The sequence below is a fragment of the Rhamphochromis sp. 'chilingali' genome (genome assembly GCF_963969265.1).
Source record: "Rhamphochromis sp. 'chilingali' genome assembly, chromosome: 14".
NCBI classification, from domain to species: domain Eukaryota; kingdom Metazoa; phylum Chordata; class Actinopteri; order Cichliformes; family Cichlidae; genus Rhamphochromis; species Rhamphochromis sp. 'chilingali'.
Genome location: NC_137941.1, coordinates 26173441 through 26192998, shown reverse-complemented (window position 1 = coordinate 26192998; position 19558 = coordinate 26173441). Strand labels below are relative to the sequence as shown.

General features: G+C 39.6%; 4 protein-coding genes across 4 annotated transcripts; all 4 read left to right on the top strand.

Annotated features, from left to right (window-relative positions):
* Positions 1–1645: 1645 nt before the first annotated feature.
* On the top strand, positions 1646–6794 carry LOC308410563 (gamma-crystallin M3-like; the record flags this gene model as incomplete). Its single annotated transcript, XM_080903967.1, has 3 exons — positions 1646–1879; positions 6025–6273; positions 6513–6794. The coding sequence occupies exons 1-3, from the start codon at positions 1688–1690 to the stop codon at positions 6792–6794; spliced, it is 723 nt and encodes a 240-aa protein (XP_080760093.1). The 5' UTR covers positions 1646–1687.
* Positions 6795–9379: 2585 nt separating this feature from the next.
* LOC308410560 (gamma-crystallin M3-like) lies at positions 9380–10119 on the top strand (the record flags this gene model as incomplete). Its single annotated transcript, XM_080903964.1, has 3 exons — positions 9380–9421; positions 9506–9748; positions 9844–10119. The coding sequence occupies exons 1-3, from the start codon at positions 9413–9415 to the stop codon at positions 10117–10119; spliced, it is 528 nt and encodes a 175-aa protein (XP_080760090.1). The 5' UTR covers positions 9380–9412.
* Positions 10120–13233: 3114 nt separating this feature from the next.
* Positions 13234–14015, top strand: LOC308410561 (gamma-crystallin M3-like). Its single transcript, XM_080903965.1, has 3 exons — positions 13234–13281; positions 13386–13628; positions 13724–14015. The coding sequence occupies exons 1-3, from the start codon at positions 13273–13275 to the stop codon at positions 13997–13999; spliced, it is 528 nt and encodes a 175-aa protein (XP_080760091.1). The 5' UTR covers positions 13234–13272; the 3' UTR covers positions 14000–14015.
* Positions 14016–18186: 4171 nt separating this feature from the next.
* Positions 18187–18991, top strand: LOC308410562 (gamma-crystallin M3-like). Its single transcript, XM_080903966.1, has 3 exons — positions 18187–18249; positions 18371–18613; positions 18702–18991. Exons 1-3 carry the CDS (start codon positions 18241–18243, stop codon positions 18972–18974), a joined length of 525 nt encoding a protein of 174 aa, XP_080760092.1. The 5' UTR covers positions 18187–18240; the 3' UTR covers positions 18975–18991.
* Positions 18992–19558: the final 567 nt, after the last annotated feature.

Here is a 19558-nt window from a genome sequence, read left to right as displayed (position 1 = left end):
TGTCTTGTTCTTGTCAGTGATTCATGTATTTTGCACGCTAATCTAAAGACCTTTTCACCTGTAAACAAGTGCGCTCCCACAGACTGCCAAATTAAAGTTTAAATATCTTCTATAATATGACTTGTATAAACAGTGGTACTATTGGACATAATATCCATTAAATTTTCTGTTATTTTCTTCGATGAGCGATCAAAAAGGTTGGTAATTACAGGTCACTGTTGGCTTAGGATGCTCCATGATGGGCATGGTTTCTGATTATAGTACATATTAAATAGAGTTAGACTTAATTTGGTTTTCATTTTAGTTACATTTAATTCAGTAGTCTGATGATCTTGTGTATGTTTAAATACATACAAAAGTTACATAAAAATGCTAAACAGTCATTAAACTAGTTAAAAATGATTAAATACACACTAAACACTCTACGTTAAAGCCATCATTACTGCCAGCGATACACTTAATTGTAAATGCTTTTGGTTTTCTTGTATCTCTTATATAATGCATTGTATACATTGTACACTGAAAAACGTTTTGCTCAAAGCAAATGCAGAAATTCGCTGACTTCTTTAATTTCCATTCTTGCTCTTTTTCCCAAATCTCTTTAACCTTGTGAGGTATAGACCATAATTGATCAGTCATGATCTATTACCCAACCCTCACCCTGTGCTGTCTGTATGTCATACTAATCTGTTCTTATTTAACTGTTCATCAAAGTATTGGCATTTTCAGTTTGTTTTCCTTTTCTCCAAAACATAGAGGATGACTCACAGATTCTCATGGAGACACAGCTGGGAAAAAGCCAGAGAAAAACAAAATATTAGATCTTTGGTTGGTATTCTCAAAATCAAATGCATCTGCAGTGGGGGAAATCAATATTTCCCCCACTGCAGATAGATAGAAAGATTGACTTGATAGACTTGATTTTGCCACCATATAGTTGCCCCTTGCTGACCATTAGAAAGAATGCAGCTTGTATGCACTTCATCACAGGACCTGCAAAACTAATGGGGGAGGGGTGTGTGTGTTTTGTTTTTGTTTTTTTCTTTAAACAGACGTGTTGCATTCCATGGCATTATGATTGCAAATACAAATTTTTGCAGATGCAGTAAAGTAAACCTATGGTCGTTTGAAAATGATGATAGTGAATTCTTACTGGTCTGAATTGATACATCCAAACAAAGTACAACAATTAAGCCAAACACACAGGTTAAATGTGACCAAATGAAGATTTGTGTGAAGACATGTAGAAACTGTAGCTCAGTTCTCCTCCCTCCTCTCCGGCCTTGTGTCTTCCATCCACTTCCCCTCCCTTTGTTCTGGATCGTGATGGCACAAATGAAATTAACAGCGATCGCAGAGCTGCTTATTCATCAGCTTCCAGATAATTTGAATGACAAAACCCTGTTACAGCGCGTATCAAGTATAAAAGCTGTCTGGCAGCCACAGGTTGTTGGACAGTTTCCCACAAATACAGAACATCAAACATGGGCAAGGTATGCAGAGAGCAGACCGGAAAACAAGCACTTTTCAAATTTAAGACAAACTCTGCAGATGAACAATGGAGAGAAATAAAAGAGAAGGTCAGCTCTGACATCTTTTCTAAATCAATTTTGTAAAGTTTTTTCTTTCTTTTCCACAGATCATCTTCTACGAGGACAGGAACTTCCAGGGTCGCTCCTATGAGTGCATGAGCGACTGCTCTGACATGTCCTCCTACCTGAGCCGCTGCAACTCCTGCAGGGTGGAGAGCGGCTGCTTCATGGTCTACGATCGCCCCAACTACATGGGGAACCAGTATTTTCTGAGGAGGGGCGAGTACTCGGATTACATGTCTTTTGGCATGAGTGACTCTATCCGATCCTGCCGATTAATTCCTCAGGTACTCAGGGATTACAACAAGGAAAACATGTCTAGTTCATATAATATCATAGTTTATATGATATTAGAAACTATGATATTGTTGAGCTGATGAAACTGCTTTTCACACACTAAGTCTGCAAATCTGATATCAGCAACATTTCACTGTAGCCTTTAACGGTCCAACGTTTCCTCTCCTCCTTTAACTAACAGCACAGAGGCTCTTACAGGATGAGGATCTATGAGAGGGAGAACTTCCAGGGCCCGAATCACGAGCTGATGGACGACTGCGACAACATCATGGACCGCTACAGCCTGTCTGACTGCCAGTCATGCAATGTGATAGATGGCCACTGGCTGATGTACGAGCAGCCCCACTACAGAGGCAGGATGGTCTACCTGAGACCTGGAGAGTACAGGAGCATGAGAGATATCGGATATAGTGGCATGAGGCTCAGCTCTGCTAGACGTATAATGGATTCCTGTTGATGCAAAGGAAAATAATGCGCTGAATAATAAAGTGAAAGATTAAACTAATGCCATCTGATATTGAGTAGATTTGTGATGTACGTGTGTGCGGGTGGGTGTGTACGTGTTTGTGTGTGACTGTGTATTCATATCTCTGTGGGGACCAAAACTGTAAGTTTACTATACTTTTGGGAACCAACAATTCTTATGGGGACAGAATCCCAGTCCCCACAAGTTTAAAGGTATTTTTCAGACTCAAAATGTGGTTTTAGTGTCAGGGTTACAATTAGGTTATGGTTAGGGTAAGGAGCTAGGGAAGGCATTATGTCAGTTAGACGTTCCCACAAAGATATGAATACATGGTAGTGTGTGTGTGTGTGTGTGGGGGGGGGGGGGGGGGGGGGGGGGGGAGTCGGGTGTCAACTACACTGTAATATATGAACTCATGCTAAAAAGCACACTACAGAGCTATAATAGCATACATAATAGAGGGATATTCAATTCCTCTAATTTCTAATGCAATTCTAGTTTATTTATAATAATCACAAAAATAGTTGCCCCAATCTCCATTAGAGAAGATCCTACAACGCATACAATAATAATACAAGAGCACATGTGTAACTTAAGACAGTATTATATCTGCTATGAAAATATCATGTTGCAGAAATATGTACAAAATGCAGTTAAATTACACATTGTCACAACAGTGTATATAAAAGATGTGTGCCTTAAACCAGATTTCTTTCTCCAACAGGAGGTGCCGCCTCTTGTTGCAAAAAGAATTGCAAAAATCTAAAATAAAATTCCCATTTATTTCTCTTGATCTCAGGCCAAACTAAACAGTTCATGATCTCAAGTTTCTTTATATCTAGTTTCAAGTCATGCTTCTCCTTTTGTAAAATATGGTCAATATGAGAGTCAAAATGATAAAAAAGCAGGATATGCATTTCCTTGATTGTCATGTCATGTTTCAAAAGCAATGGTGAAGACACTCTGGATTTTATATGCTACACAGGTTACAACACACAGTTTAGACTGAATGATTTGTATTCACAATAAATGTTATTAGTAATATCACACATACAATTAAACACGCTTCTTCTGGGCTATAGTCTCAGCAGCATATTAAACATATCAGCTCCCCATAAGGAGAATCACATGCTAACGGCTGTCTAAATGACTCGGGTAAAGTTTGTAGCATGCGTGCTTGTTGTTTTTGTCGGCTTCCACTTGTCTTTGCACTAGGATGCTGTCGGAGTAAATGTGCAGTCATATTCGTTGTGTTCCCACTAGTGCTGTCAGCGTTAATCTCGTTTAAATGACGTTAACGGCACAACACGGCAAATCTCCGTTAACGAGCTACCGTGGATCGCCCCGTGCGTGGGGCTGGACAGCCAACACGTTAACGAGCTAACTGCGCTAACACACTAGCTCCCACCCATGTAATTGAGCATTGCGTGGCGTAGTTCCAAACACCAGATCTGAATGAGGGTGGGGGAGGTTCAATTTGCCATGTTGCAAGGAGAGCTTAACTTCTGTCTCGCTGGCTTGCCCTGCGCTCAGTGAATCTGCGTTCGACTACTCCGCCTAGGCTGCACTGTCGAGCGCAGATCCACTGAGCGCTCAACACAGACAGCATCGTCAGAAGGAAAGTTGATAAAATAAATTTAAAGTTTTGTATTGTTCGATACATATGTGTACCGAACCGAAAGCACTGTATCGAACGGTTCAATATCGATACGAGTATCGTTGCACCCCTAATAGATATATATGGATATAGACAGTGTTGGGAAGGTTACTTTTAAAATGTATTCCGTTACAGAATACATGCCCCAAAATGTATTCTGTAACGTATTCCGTTACGTTACTCAATGACAGTAACGTATTCTGAATACTTTGGATTACTTAATATATTATCATGCTTTTTACAACTACATGAATGTACTATTGCTGTGTGATTTATTACTATTACTGAAGGTCCGCGACTCTGAACTGTAGTAAAGGGACCTCTGACTAATACGGCGGGGTCCCTGTCGGCTTGTAGCCGAAAAATAGCTTTACTTTGTTGTGTGGGTCAACTTTTCTTGCGAGAGACAGAGAGAGGCGTTGAAAGGCTGCTCCAACGGAACTTATTGTTTTCGGAGGAAAACACGAACACGGTGTACAGTCGAGTCTTAATAGCTTACTTACAACTGGGCTCGTCAGGCACTCTTCTTGGCTGCAGTGGTTATTATTATATTTACATGCTTCCATCTCCTGTTTTTCCTCGATGACAACTCGTACCTTTCCACTCGCCTTTTTCTCCCTCCTCGCACTCACAGACATATAACGTGTATGGCAGTCCATTCTCCCTGCAGCACGGACTACACTGCCCATAATGCTACATTCTTTAGAGCTATGCTTGTAGCATTCTGCCTGTTAGCTTAGCACAACAACAACAACAACAACAACGAAAAGGCGCTCTCTCACCCAGGAAACACACAGTCGCAGAGAGAGAGAGAGAGCGTCACCATGTAACCATGGCAACCGTAACGCTGCCGCCTGGAACAACAGAACGTAGCTGTCAAACAAAACCCAAACAGTCCTGACCCGCGACAAAATGAAACAGGAAAGTACCGCAGTGTAATCCATTTATTTCAACAAAGTAACTTTATTCTGAATACCACCTTTTTAAACGGTAACTGTAACGGAATACAGTTACTCATATTTTGTATTTTAAATACGTAACGGCGGTACATGTATTCCGTTACTCCCCAACACTGGATATAGATACATACAATGCTGAGGATTATGTACATCAGAGGTCCCTAACCTTTTTTTTGCTACGGACCGGTTTATGTCTGACAATATTTTCACAGACAGGCCTTTAAGGTGTCGCAGATAAATACAACAAAATAAAAGCAGTACTGGTACCAAAAAAAAGACGATTTATTCATAACACACGGGAAAAGACCCAGGGATAAAAATGATTAAAACAAATAATGATAAAAACTGATTAAAAACCCCGAAAACCATCAATTTCACACCCAAGCCTCAACTCTCGCAGCCCGGTACCAAAGGACTCACGGACTTGGCCTGGGGTTTGGGGACCGCTGATGTACATGATGCAGTGGTAGACCGTGATCACCAGTCAGTATTGGTAACTAGTAAATGTGTTTGCGGAGATGTAAATGCTGTGATGTAAAAACTACAGTCTTTTCTTCACAAATGTAACTGTGTTTAAATCTAAAGTTGAAGCATTTGTACATTTGATCAGTTGCTCAGCTCTGATATGCATTCACATAAGAGTAACAGAATGCTTTTCAACACACAGCAATCACTGACAGTACAAAGAGTCCCAGCTGATACATCTGTTCACTGTCACCCACCTGTACCCCATATGAGAGCCACAGAGGTTGGCACTGCACCAGATGCATACAGTCTGGAATAATAACCATTTACAGAGCGATTTAACAAACATTATAGCCCTGTATGGTATCCTGCTGAGTAAGATATTCAAAACAATGGCTCCATAGATCATTTAGCCATCATGATGGGTATAAAAGTGACAGAGAGCTTGGCTGGGCCAAGTACGAGTGGAATCAGGGACAGAATTGACGACCAAAATGGGCAGAGTAAGAGAGAAATTTACAAACTGTTGCTGTAATTGAGACCAATAAACACTTGATTAAATCATACATTAAACTGTTTTATTTTCAGATCATCTTCTATGAGGACAGGAATTTTCAGGGTCGCTCCTATGAGACCAGCAGTGACTGTGCTGAGCTCACCTCCTACCTGAGCCGCTGCAACTCCTGTAGGGTGGAGAGCGGCTGCTTCATGGTGTACGAACGTTCCAACTACATGGGTCACCAGATGCTGGTGAGAAGGGGAGAGTACCCTGACAACCAGCGGCTGATGGGAATGAGCATGAGCGACTGCATCCGTTCCTGCCGCATGATTCCCATGGTATGTAAGACCTGAAAATATATAGAAATACACAGAAACTATGGGGTACCCCACATGTTTCAAAATAAAAGCATCTATCAGGCACTGAGAATATTTTTTGCTTGCATGTGCTGTGCACAAACTTGTAAGCTTCTTAATCATTTTGTGCTTTACTTCTATCTACTTCTATTTTCTGCAGCTATATGTGTTAAACAACAACTCTAATATTGCTGATAAAGTAATGATCTGTCCTTTCACAGCACAGAGGGCCTTTCAGGATGAAGATCTATGAGAGGGATAACTTCGGTGGTCAGATGCACGAGCTGATGGACGACTGCGAGAACATCATGGACCGCTACCGCATGTCTGACTGCCAGTCTGCCAACGTGATGGATGGCCACTGGCTGATGTACGAGCAGCCTCATTATAGAGGCAGGATGATGTACCTGAGACCTGGAGAGTACAGGAGCTTCAGGGAGATGGGAATGGGTCCCACGGACATGAGGATTGGATCCATCAGACGTATCATGGAATCCTGTTAGGCAAGACAGACAAAATAAATAAACTGTTAATAAACAGTTCATATCTGTTTCAGTTCATCATTTGGGTCGACTTCCCTGGCAAACTCACAAACCTGAGAGAAAAGTGCATGAATTATCAGCAACTGGCTGCTCTTACTGTTGATAGTTTATCCACAGTGTCACTTAATTCTTCTACTTATGAAATGTGTGGTGTCATATGAAGCACATGCCACTGAAAAATAAATTACTTAAATGTAAATAAAGCCGACATTACAGAACAACAGTTGTCTTTTATTTATGTTAATGCATGGTGCACTCCTGGTTAGCATAGGGCTGCTTTTCAGTCAGTTTTAATTTCCTGTTCTGCTCTGTGAAAACAGAAACAGAAAGTGTGTACATAAGAACATCTTTTGGTTTTATTGAAATACATTTTGTGTGGCAGAAATAACAGCGATGCATAAATCAGATGTATACAGGTAACATAAATGGTTAGCACACACTACACACAGCGCACCCAGTAACTTATACTCAATCCCAGCCTATTGGTCTTGATATGTCATTATGTCTTCAGACTTTCTACTTGTTACAATTCTCATAATGGCCATCAATAATGAAAGTGAAGGGTAATGATAGCTCTACTTGCCCTGCGTGTCCTAAAGATGGAGATTTTACAGCTGTGGTGAGGACACTGCATATAAACTAAAAGAAGCTTCCGCATCTTGTTTGTTCTGGATCCTGAAGGAAGGAAGATTTAGAGCCACAAGAGAACACTTTACTTTTATGTAAGCTAGCAAGGTCATGACAATGTTGGAACACAGCTGTTTGACAAGAATTTAAAAGGGCTACTCAGTAATGGTCTTTCGCATCAGAGCTGGCTGAAAGAGCATGGGTCCCAAACTTCAATGAGCTGTGGCACTGTCATCTCATGTGAGGGCCACTTTAGTGTTAAGGTTGTACAATAAAACAAACAAACAAATATTTATGAAAATGTAAATGTTTTTTCTCACTCTTAACTAATTGAAGCCTTTCATGAACTACCAAATGAATATAATAACTATAACTGTTTGTATTTAACAAAATGACAGTGCAGACATAAGTGAAAACTTTTCTTTACAAATAACTAACAAAGTCAATCCCTCAACATGTTTGTGCTCTCTGCTCATATTGCCTTATTAAATCACTTTGTGCTTTTTAAAGAACTTATTTTAACATTGGACTCAACAACAAACAAATCCTCCCCAACAAAAAAATTAACTTCAAGGGTCAAATTGCATTATATTTCTTCACGTAGGGGTGATGTAGGCCGCAAGTGGCCCCCGGGCCGCGAGTTTGAGACCCCTGTTGTAGAGCGTGGAATATTTAATTTTTGTGTTGACAGTTTGGATTTTTGAAGCAGGCAAAGTCTTTATAAGCTGAAGGTTGCTCATTTTGGCCTTTACATTCTCGAGGTAATGCTGACTGAATATGGCAATGTTTTTCTGGTGGAAATGTAACAAAAACATTATAGTGGGATTGTTTAATCCCACTATAATGGGATTAAACAATCCCATTATAGTCCATAATATCCATATTGCACAGGCTCTCCACCATATCTCCCTGACAACTTATTTTTTTCTGTTTTCTGATCCGTATACAATCCATAACAAGTAGAAAGTCTGAAGACATAAGTGAAGTTATCTTTTTATGGAGCACAACCATTGCAGATATAAATAATTTGGTGATGCTTTTCCTATTAAAACTGGTCAAATTGCCCACTGTGATAAATGTCTATACCAACCTGATCTCATGTTGTCTGTTCATTTGAACCAAATAAACAGCAACTCTGCAGTGAATCTTATTAAATGGTATCCTGACAGACTTAGTGCTGGATGCTGTTTTCTAACTTCATCATTTTAACTTGTTCACATATTAGTATTCCCACAACTTGCACTCCTCACGAGCAGCCAAAAAATGCTCAGTTTATTTAAATTATTAGTTCAGAGGAAATTGATTACATGAAATGTTTCAGTTATTCATGTTTTTAAATCTTATCATGTTGCTCACTTGTAGCTGAACAAATTTCTAAAAACAAAAGAGAAGAAAACACTAAAACTTTCTACCTTTACATATTGCACAGGCTCTCCACCATATCTCCCTGACAACTTATTTTTTTCTGTTTTCTGATCCGCATCTAATGCTCTACTTAACTGGACAATAAATCAGTTTTTGTGTGTTTTCATACCTCAAAAAAGGAAATGATCTCTACAGTGTTCATGTTTATATTTATAGTGTTTTATATTTTTACATAAACATATAATGACTTCAAAAACATCTGTTAGTAAATGAAATGTCCTTTACACTGAAGACAGAAATGCTTGTCATACTACAGTTGGAAGCTTCTATTTATTTTCTTTATGTGTAGCAACAATACCACATGTATACACTACATGCATTTCCACTAGTGTGGCGTCACAAAATAACCCTTTAGTTCCCTGACTGCTCAGTAGGCTTCTATGCTGTGTTGCTGGGTCAGGGGTTTGCACAATAGACGCCACACATCCTATGTTCCCACGCTGCAGGTATAAAAGTAACAGCTACCACTGACAGGAATACACAGAAGCCACAGCTCAGTCCTGAGGAACCACCAGAAGACCGTGACCATGGGCAGAGTATGTAAAGCATGGGAAAGATGTTTATTCATTAAAAAAACAATCTGTGGATTCCTATTCTAACGAGCTTTGTTGTTCTTTCAGATCATCTTCTACGAGGACAGGAACTTCCAGGGCCGCTCCTATGAGTGCATGAGCGACTGCTCTGACATGTCCTCCTACCTGAGCAGGTGTCACTCCTGCAGGGTGGAGAACGGCTGCTTCATGGTCTACGACCACCCCAACTACATGGGAAACCAGTATTTCATGAGGAGGGGCGAGTACGCTGACTACATGAGCATGATGGGCATGAGCGGTGGTATCAGGTCTTGCCGTACGATCCCCATGGTAGGTGTAAAGTGGTGGTACTTCCATATAAGACCTTTTTGGAATTAACATAAGTTTCATGCTTAATTTTATTTTGTCTTGTGTCTATAAAACAGCACAGAGGCCAGTTCAGGATGAGGATCTATGAGAGGGAGAACTTCGGTGGTCAGATGTACGAGCTGATGGACGACTGCGACAGCATCATGGACCGTTACCGCATGTCCGACTGCATGTCCTGCAACGTGATGGATGGCCACTGGCTGATGTACGAGCAGCCCCACTACAGAGGCAGGATGATGTACCTGAGGCCCGGAGAGTACAGGAGCTTCAGGGAGATGGGAATGAGCGGGATGAGGTTCATGAGCATGAGGCGCATCATGGACATGTGCTAATTTTACATTTTGACTTCAATAAATGATATAAATTTCTAAATTCTTGTGTCATGACATTTACTTTCATCACTGTGAACCTTTTTAAGATCATTCATACTGAATTCAAATGCATTGAGTATCAGTGGAAACCACCGAGTAAAAAACATGTTTTCATTCTTCTTTTGAATGGCATCTCCAAAAGACTGAATTACCACCTGTTTCTATTTGATTTGTAGAAGTCAGCTGTGGTAGACAGCGATATATGGATATGCATCCATATATATGAAGAGATTTGCTTCATTTTGGGTTCAGGGTCAACAAATTATCAGTATTTATTAGTAGTAGTCATTGTTTTGGAGCATCAAAGTGATATAGTTTATGGATGTAGTTCCATTCTGCCAGCTGAAAAGCACAATGTCAGCAGTAGTGATGTTCTGATTTGCAAAAGGAGAAATTAATCTGAAAGGCAATAACAGTACAAAGATATAAGGAACATAATTGTGTAGTGTTTTTCTTCAACTATCTGAGTATTCAGGTGAATATATTTCACCAAATCTTTACCCTGATTGGTTTTGACAGACTGCTCGAGAGCCAATTAGAATGCCTGAATAAGTAACATGACCACAACAGAGATGACGTTTGAGAACTGACCGATAAAAGCAAGGCACCAACGAAAAGTCAGTGGCTCATATGGAGAAACTGGAAGAGTAGGTTTCAAATAAATTTTACCAGCTGACCATATTTGATGGTTGTGGAATTCCAGGTGGAGTTTATCTTTTTTTCTTACTGTCCCTGCATGTGTTTCTTCTAGATACTCCAGTTTCCTCTTACAGTCCATATGCATTAGGTTAATGGTGATTCTCAGTTGGCCATGGATGCAGATGTAAGAACATGTGGCTGTCTGTCTCAGTATAGTAAGAACATGTAAACCCCAGCCATCTAAGGATTCAAACCCAGGACCTTCTTACTGTGAGTCAGTGATGCTAACCACGGAACCACTGTGCTGCCTCTAAATCCAGTTCCCCTACAATCCTAAATGATTTCAGATCATTTGCACTTAAATCAGTTTTGATAAAAATATTTGAAAACTGGTGAGGTAGGCGATCTTGAGAAAAACAGCAGGTGGTTGACCCGGTCTCTCTACAGGCTAGTGGGAAGAGTAGAAGATGCCACAGTAACTTTGTTCAACTCAGTTTTAAAAAACTTGGAGAGAAAAGGTTCTCAGCCACAATATTAAAACCACTAATGAGGCGAGGTGATTAATGAGTATTGATCATTCTGTTACAATCCTTTGCTTTTCCAGAAAAGTTTAGAGCATTGCATTCCTGTGGATCTTACTTTGACACTGAGCGTCTGCCTGAACTTAGCTCTGAAGTGACTTGTGACACACAACAGAGATTCCAAGGCTTTGTTTTGACATCCAAACTCCCCAGATGACAGTCCAATCAAAGAACTCCTTAATGAGCAAGAACAAACCTTTCCTCCACAACTGCCTTTTAGAAATGTACTGCAAACACTTTAAAACTACTTCAACAGAGGGAACATGTCTGTGTGAAAAGAGGAAGTAAAGCTTGTAGAAGTGCAATGAATACAGTTATTTCCTTTTCTAAAGTGGTGTTTTTTCAAGGTGTTTGATCTTTTTTATGAAAATAGTTTATGATCAGAAATTATTATCAAAATTATTCAAAAGAAAGACAATGAAAGTAAAAAAAAAAAAAAGACTAAATACCTAATGATCTCACGGCCCAATTCCTATTTTTAAAACTTCATAGCAATGGAAAATGTCAAAAGATGAAGACTAAAGAACATATACATTCATCTGCACAATATGAATCTGCTGAAATCATTTATTCTGTTCATGAAATTGTCACGGTCTGGCTGGCAGACCGTGGGGAGATGGGGAAATAGGACCCAAACGCCGGACTCTTCAGTGCAACAGTGTTTATTTACAAGGTGGTGAAGTAAACAACAATAAATCCCCAGTTTCCCAGACTCCCGTGTAGTGTCTTCTTCCCAAAAGTCCCTCTCTGCCCCAGTGTCCCTTGCACTCCCCGTGCTCACTGCTCTTTCTCGTCCCACACTATTCCTGAGGGGAAAACAATAGAGGCAGCCGTTACACACTTATCCCAGCAGGGATACACTCACACTTGACTGTGCTTGAAGACTGACGTGTAGTCAAACGTAATAATCCAGCGTCGGTGGAAGCTCCATCGCTCATCTAAATAGCTCCCCCGACAAGCCCAGATGAGGAGCAGGTGTGCGGCAAGGACTTCGGGTGTGGCCAGCCCTCAAGTTAGGCCACACCCCCAGGGCTGAAGGTGCCTGTAACTTGGCCACAGAAGAAAGGCAACACACACACACACCTGCCTACATACAGATGTGCACAGGGGCAGTGCAGACAACACACCAAATAATAATAATAATAATAATAATAATGATAATAATAATAATAATGATAATAATAATAATAATAATAATAACAATAACAACAACAGTCATAGTCCCCACTGCCCACGGACCCTGAGTCCCCAGAGCCGGGTCCGTGACAGAAATAACAAACAAACAACTCTCTTTTTTTGTAAATACCACCACTTGAAAACAAATTAAATATACAAATACCTGCCATAGCATTGAAAATCACAAATTCAAACTCAGTTATAACAAATCACCAAGTATACTATTTCTTTTTCCCTCTTTAACTCATACTCAGGAGTTTGGCAAAAGTTCGTATTATTAGCCTTGAGGGGCTCACTTTTACATACCTGATGAAAACAAATCCACAAACTACTATCTATTTATCTGGCTTGATAACTGCTATCTGGCTTGTTCATATAAACTCACTATTGTACTATACAGCTTGCAGAAAATCTATACTTTTCAAAAGTCATTCACATCTATATAAATAACGTTCTAAGCTATTTTTATTTAAAAAAAAAAAAACAACCTCTGCTCTTGTGAAAGGAAAATTCTGTTAAGAGGTTATGACCTTGTTGGTATATGGGTAAGCAACTAAAAACTGTATAGGCTTCTATAACAGCTTGCTGTGTCAGGGCTTTGAACAATGGACAGGCAAACTGTCTTTGTCTCTGGCCAGGTATAAATACAACTTGTTCAGACAGCCAGTGCATCAGTTCAAAAACAGTTCTCTAAGAGACCTGAATCACCGCAGTCAACATGGGCAAAGTAGGAAACTAAATTGTTAAATCAACATTAATTAGCCTATACTTAAGTTATCTTGGAGAGCATGATTGTAAAAATGTCCTTTAAACCCATTGTACTTTTTTCAGATCATCTTCTACGAGGACAGGAACTTCCAGGGTCGCTCCTATGAGTGCATGAGCGACTGTCCCGACATGTCCTCCTACCTGAGCAGGTGTCACTCCTGCAGGGTGGAGAGCGGCTGCTTCATGGTCTATGACCGCCCCAACTTCATGGGAAACCAGTATTTCATGAGGAGGGGCGAGTACGCTGACTACATGAGCATGATGGGCATGAGCGGTGGTATCAGGTCTTGCCGTATGATCCCCATGGTAGGTGTAAAGTGGTGGTACTTCCATATAAGACCTTTTTGGAATTAACATAAGTTTCATGCTTAATTTTATTTTGTCTTGTGTCTATAAAACAGTACAGAGGCCAGTTCAGGATGAAGATCTATGAGAGGGAGAACTTCGGTGGTCAGATGTACGAGCTGATGGACGACTGCGACAGCATCATGGACCGCTACCGCATGTCCGACTGCCAGTCGTGCCACGTGATGGATGGCCACTGGCTGATGTACGAGCAAGCCCACTACAGAGGCAGGATGATGTACCTGAGGCCCGGAGAGTACAGGAGCTTCAGGGAGATGGGAATGAGCGGGATGAGGTTCATGAGCATGAGGCGCATCATGGACATGTGCTAATTTTACATTTTGACTTCAATAAATGATATAAATTTCTAAATTCTTGTGTCTTGACATTTAATTTCATTTCTAACTCAGAGAAGTAACATTTTAGTATCACAGTCATTAAGAAGTAATCCATTACATTACAGCATCACATCCTCAGAAACAAATTCATAAGAATACTTTTGCTTTACCAACATATAACACCACATACACAATGGTTTATTATGCATTTGGGTATTGCATAAAAATAGAAAATAAAGTACATCAAGTAAATAAGAATATCTTTTGGTTTTAATGAAATACATTTTGTGTGGCAGAAATAAGAGCGATGCAAAAATCAGATGTATACAGGTAACATAAATGGAGCTAGGATTAGGTTAGCACACACTACACACAGCAGATCTCAGTAATGGTCTTTCGCATCAGAGCTGGCTGAAAATCTGGACAACTTAATCAGAGATGTGCTTTCTGAACACTGGAGAAAGCAATACAAGTAAAAAAGGGATGCTCTTTTGGTATATCTCTAGATACTCCAGGGGTACATAACTATGTTCAAAAAGTATGAAAAAGTGATTTTGTCCACTAACAGTTCCAATATTGTCATGTCATCGCAGGAGGTAGAATTTATGTTATTGTGAAAAAAATCATCAAGACAAACACTGTGCAAGATGTCCCAAATAAGATTCTCAATTAGTTCTCTACTTTCAAGGTTGTAGAGCATGGAATATTTTATTTTTGTGTTGACAGTTTGGATTTTTGAATTAGGCAAAGTCTTTAGAAGCTGAAGGTTGCTCATTTTTGTTTTACCAACATTGAACACCCCTTAGCATTTACATTGATCCTGTTGGTTATATGGTTCACTTTACATATGACTGCATTACTTAACCTTACTGCATAGGAAGTTGGCATTGGTGGCATCTCCTATATCACATTACCAGCTTGTTTATTTCCCCCTGAGGACACGCTTCAGCCAAAAATCAGAACAGTGCCGTGGAGCTGCGGAGCTTCTTAGTAGCTGGCAGAAACTGATTGTCACCACAAAGTGTTGATTCAAAATGTCCTCTAGCACCAATCACAGGTATGGTCATAGCGTCAGTTGCTACTGATAAATGAAAAACAGCAGTTTCAAGTGGGGGATGCTGTGGGGTAAACAGTTTTTCATGATGGGCGGTGAGGGGGTGCAACATATTCAGTTTTAGAATTCATATTTAATGTTAATTATAGCTACACATACTTCACAGTGTGTCTCTATCCAGCCTTCCTCCCTCACCCCAAACGTCGCGACAGATGGCCGTCCCTCTCTGAGCCTGGTTCTGCTGGAGTTTTCCTCCTGTTTAAATGGTGTTTTTCCTTTCCACTTTGACCAAAGTGCTAGCTCACCGAGGGTTACATGATTGTTGAGGTTTTTTCGGTTTTCTTTGTATTATTGTATGGTCTTATGTTACAGCATAGAGCACCTTGAGGCAACTGTTGCTGTGATTTGGCGCTATATAAATAGAAATGCATTGAATTAAAAATGTACTTTTACAATGTAATGGCCTTTCTTGTTGCCATCTCACTTGCTGACAAGTACTTTAAAACATTCATTTGTAACCACTGCCAGTAGGAATTGGGCAGGTACCCTGTCAAACTAAACTGTTAAACGAATCAAAACTTGAGTTTCTGAAATAACCCCCAATGTGAAAAATACTATTGACATATTTACATGGCAACTTTAACTTTAACTTTGTATTTCTTCTTATACAGTACTATAGACAGCACAATCTTATGGGTTTACTATATCCATGTGTGATTTTAGACTTCAAATAAATGCACTGGCTGCTCTCATTTACTATATAATGTACTGCATTTACTTCATGCTACGCCCACATGTACACAGGTATTTTTGAAAACAGATTTTCCATTTTCGTTTTTTTTTTATATATATATATATTATTCCGTCCACACGTGCAGTTTTGAAAAATATCTCCGTCCACATGTAAACGCGAAAAACGCTGTCAAACGTTGTCAAGAACATGCCAAATCCTAGCTGTGTCGGAAATGTTGGCCAAACAGAAGTCTAGAAGCCTGGGAGGGAAAGAGTAAACAGGGTTTTATGCAAACCTGCAGTACTTCTGGAAAGTTTTTGTGTTTTTCGGGAAAGGTAGCTAATTTTGTGTTACTTTTCAAGTGCCTTCATTTCAACCAAAACAGTATTTTGGCTGGTGTAGACTCACAATTTAGGAATGAACAAAATGCATACAGCATGCATAAATTTTAATTTTAAAAAAATTAAATTTATTCCAAACCGACATCAGAGTCAGGATGTAGGTTGTGAGAGCGTCTGTGTTGAATGGAGAATGCCTCTGATGCCTCTGTCTTTCTAAATGGTGGGACAGTAACTGCATGTGTGTATATGTAAGCGTGTATAAACTGCAGATAGACAGATTAACAGCAACAGTATTTTGTCTACATCTGCCATTGTAGAAATGTATCTCACGTCAAAAACGGCACACACCTTTGACGTTGTGTGAGTAAATCTCTGTTTTCCTCGTCCACACATAAACGCAAAAACTGAGTTTTCGAAAATCTCCACCCTGGCAGGAGTTTTTAAAAAATCTCCATTTTCAGTGATCGAAAATGCAGTTTATGTGTGGACGAAAGACGCAAACGCACAGAAAAATCTGCGTTTTCAAAAGTACCCGTGTACGTGTGGACGTAGCCTCAGTCTCAACTACAGTGCAGTGAAAAAGTTGCACCCTCCTGATTTCTACTTTTTTTTTTTTTTACATATTTGTCATATTAAAATGTTTCAGATGATGAAACTAATTTTAATATTAAACAAAGATAATCCAAGTAAATGTAAAAGCTGCAAGAAGGTCCTGAGTGGCTTTGTAACTCTTTCCACACTGACAGGTGTGACTGACTTTGTCTGATTCTTTAGATTGTGGCATGTGTTCCTTTGTGAGATCTATTAGCCTACTTCAGTTTGAGACACAGGTTCTATTTAAGTGATTTCTTAACTCAAAAGATGTGGCTGTAATCAGACCCGCGGGTGCATTTTTAGTGATATTATATGTATTTATTTGTTTTTGAGCTAAATTAACTTTGTTTCGGATGCTGTAAACAGTTTCCAAACTTACTCAATATCTTATCCAACTTTGAGTTGGGATTTAAAAATAGTATTTTTTATCTTATCTTAATGAATCAAATTGTTTTATGCAGGTATCAGGTATCAATAGCAACTTTTTTAAAGAACTAAACTTGTATAATACTACTCTCACGATGAATTAGTCCCCTCATCTAGTGTTGCTTGAATGACAGAATGATGTCATGTAACACTAACAAATTCACTATTATTAGATACATAATGACAAGTGAGCCGAGTCTGGCCCTTTGGCAAATATACGTGATTGATTTTTAGTTTTCTGTTAACACAGAAACTTAACACAAATCCATTGAAGATTCCGATGAAAATCTAAATATTTAATTCCAATACACAGGACCTTATAATGTATTGATGCTACTTTGAAATAAAATGTAATTGATTTGTTATATTTACACCTGCCTTATTCAAACCATAAACTCCTAAGAGGCAGTTTGCTTTGAAGTTTTGGTTTATAGTTTTGATTTTGATTTCTCTCTGTGTTTTTTAATAGCTATAAGTAGTAGAGACACAATTTGTAACAATCTATTAACCACCATATATTATGAAACACTAAAAGGGTAAAGCGTAGACTGAAATAAATAGCTTTTTCTTTCTCAAATCCATAGAAAAACATGTTCTCAGCTTAAACGTTAAAGAAATCCTTTAGGTTAAGGCAGATAAAGGGCTTTCGTTAATGACATCAATGTTTAGTACTGAAAATGTATCCTTTCGTGAGACTATCATGGTCTCACGAAAGGATACTCATTTCTATAAATTAGCCACTTACAAATGACAGGGCCATACAGTGTGGTTTGAAAGGCTAAAAAAGGGACTATTGTCTGTTTCACTGTATTGTAACTCCAAAAAATGCTCATTGTATTGAGTTCCCTATGGAAAAATCCATTCTAAAGTCTTCTAGGGGATCCAGTCACATGGACATGTAACAAATGTCCTGCACTCTATAGGCCTCTATACCATGTTGATGAGTCAGGGCTTTACACAATGGGAGCCAGAGATTCTTTGGGTTCAGCCAGGTATAAAAGTAACAGTTAAAACAGGACCATCATCAGTGTACCACTCACACAGTTTCACGAAGTAGTAACACACTGTGAAGCAACTAACTGGGACCATGGGCAGGGTATGCGTATTCACCTCATTAACTGCTGTCATCATTGGCTGAATTTTGTATTATTTTGAGCGTGGTTGTTGACGTGTGTCTGCTGAATCTAACTCCAAACCAATGTATCCCTGTTTTTCAGATCATCTTCTACGAGGACAGGAACTTCCAGGGTCGCTCCTATGAGTGCATGAGCGACTGCTCTGACATGTCCAACTACCTGAGCAGGTGTCACTCCTGCAGGGTGGAGAGCGGCTGCTTCATGGTCTATGACCGCCCCAACTTCATGGGAAACCAGTATTTCATGAGGAGGGGCGAGTACGCTGACTACATGAGCATGATGGGCATGAGGGACTGCATCAGGTCTTGCCGTATGATCCCCATGGTAGGAAAGCTGTGCTGTGGATATCATTTTCCTCCAGATATTCTAGAAGGGTTTTCTGATTCTTTGTTGTGAACTGTTTCCCCTACAGCACAGAGGCCAGTTCAGGATGAGGATCTATGAGAGGGAGAACTTCGGTGGTCAGATGTACGAGCTGATGGACGACTGCGACAGCATCATGGACCGCTACCGCATGTCCGACTGCATGTCCTGCAACGTGATGGATGGCCACTGGCTGATGTACGAGCAGCCCCACTACAGAGGCAGGATGATGTACCTGAGGCCCGGAGAGTACAGGAGCTTCAGGGACATGGGAATGAGCGGGATGAGGTTCATGAGCATGAGGCGCATCATGGACATGTAAAAAAAAATATATATATATAGAATGAACAAATAAATAAAACTTTTGACTAAATGTTTGTGCGTTACATTGATTATTATTAATTTTACCATTCTTGTATCATGTCACTAAAGCCATCCGATGATTTTAGTACAGAATAACTACATCTTTGGCATCAGCACTGACACAACTGGATGGACAACCAGGTATAACAGATGGGCTCAACTTAATTAGGTGTTGCATAAAAGAAATCACAACCACGTTTCTGAAAAACTTGGCGTCCTGTGCAAAATGCAGATAAAAACAGAAAACAGTTATTTATATATAAGAGAAGGCCATAATATATTCACAGTACTGTAGAATACAATAAATTGAGAAAATTAATAATTTTCAGAAAACCTTTGGCTCTTTTTCAATTCAATTCAAATAAGTGATACTAAAATACAAATAACTGGAGGAACATTTTTGCAACCAGTAATGTTAATTGGCAACAGGTCGGTAACACGACCATGGGCATAAATGGAGCAACTTATAGAGACAGAGTTTCTCAAAAGTAAAAATGTCTGCTAAAACTGAATGTTAAAAGCAAAACTTTCAATATTTCATCA

Coding starts and splice junctions, on each gene's coding strand:
- LOC308410562 (XM_080903966.1), top strand. Junction 18,614..18,701: donor CTTGCCGTATGATCCCCATG/GTAGGAAAGCTG, acceptor TTTCCCCTACAG/CACAGAGGCCAGTTCAGGAT.
- LOC308410561 (XM_080903965.1), top strand. Junction 13,629..13,723: donor CTTGCCGTATGATCCCCATG/GTAGGTGTAAAG, acceptor TCTATAAAACAG/TACAGAGGCCAGTTCAGGAT.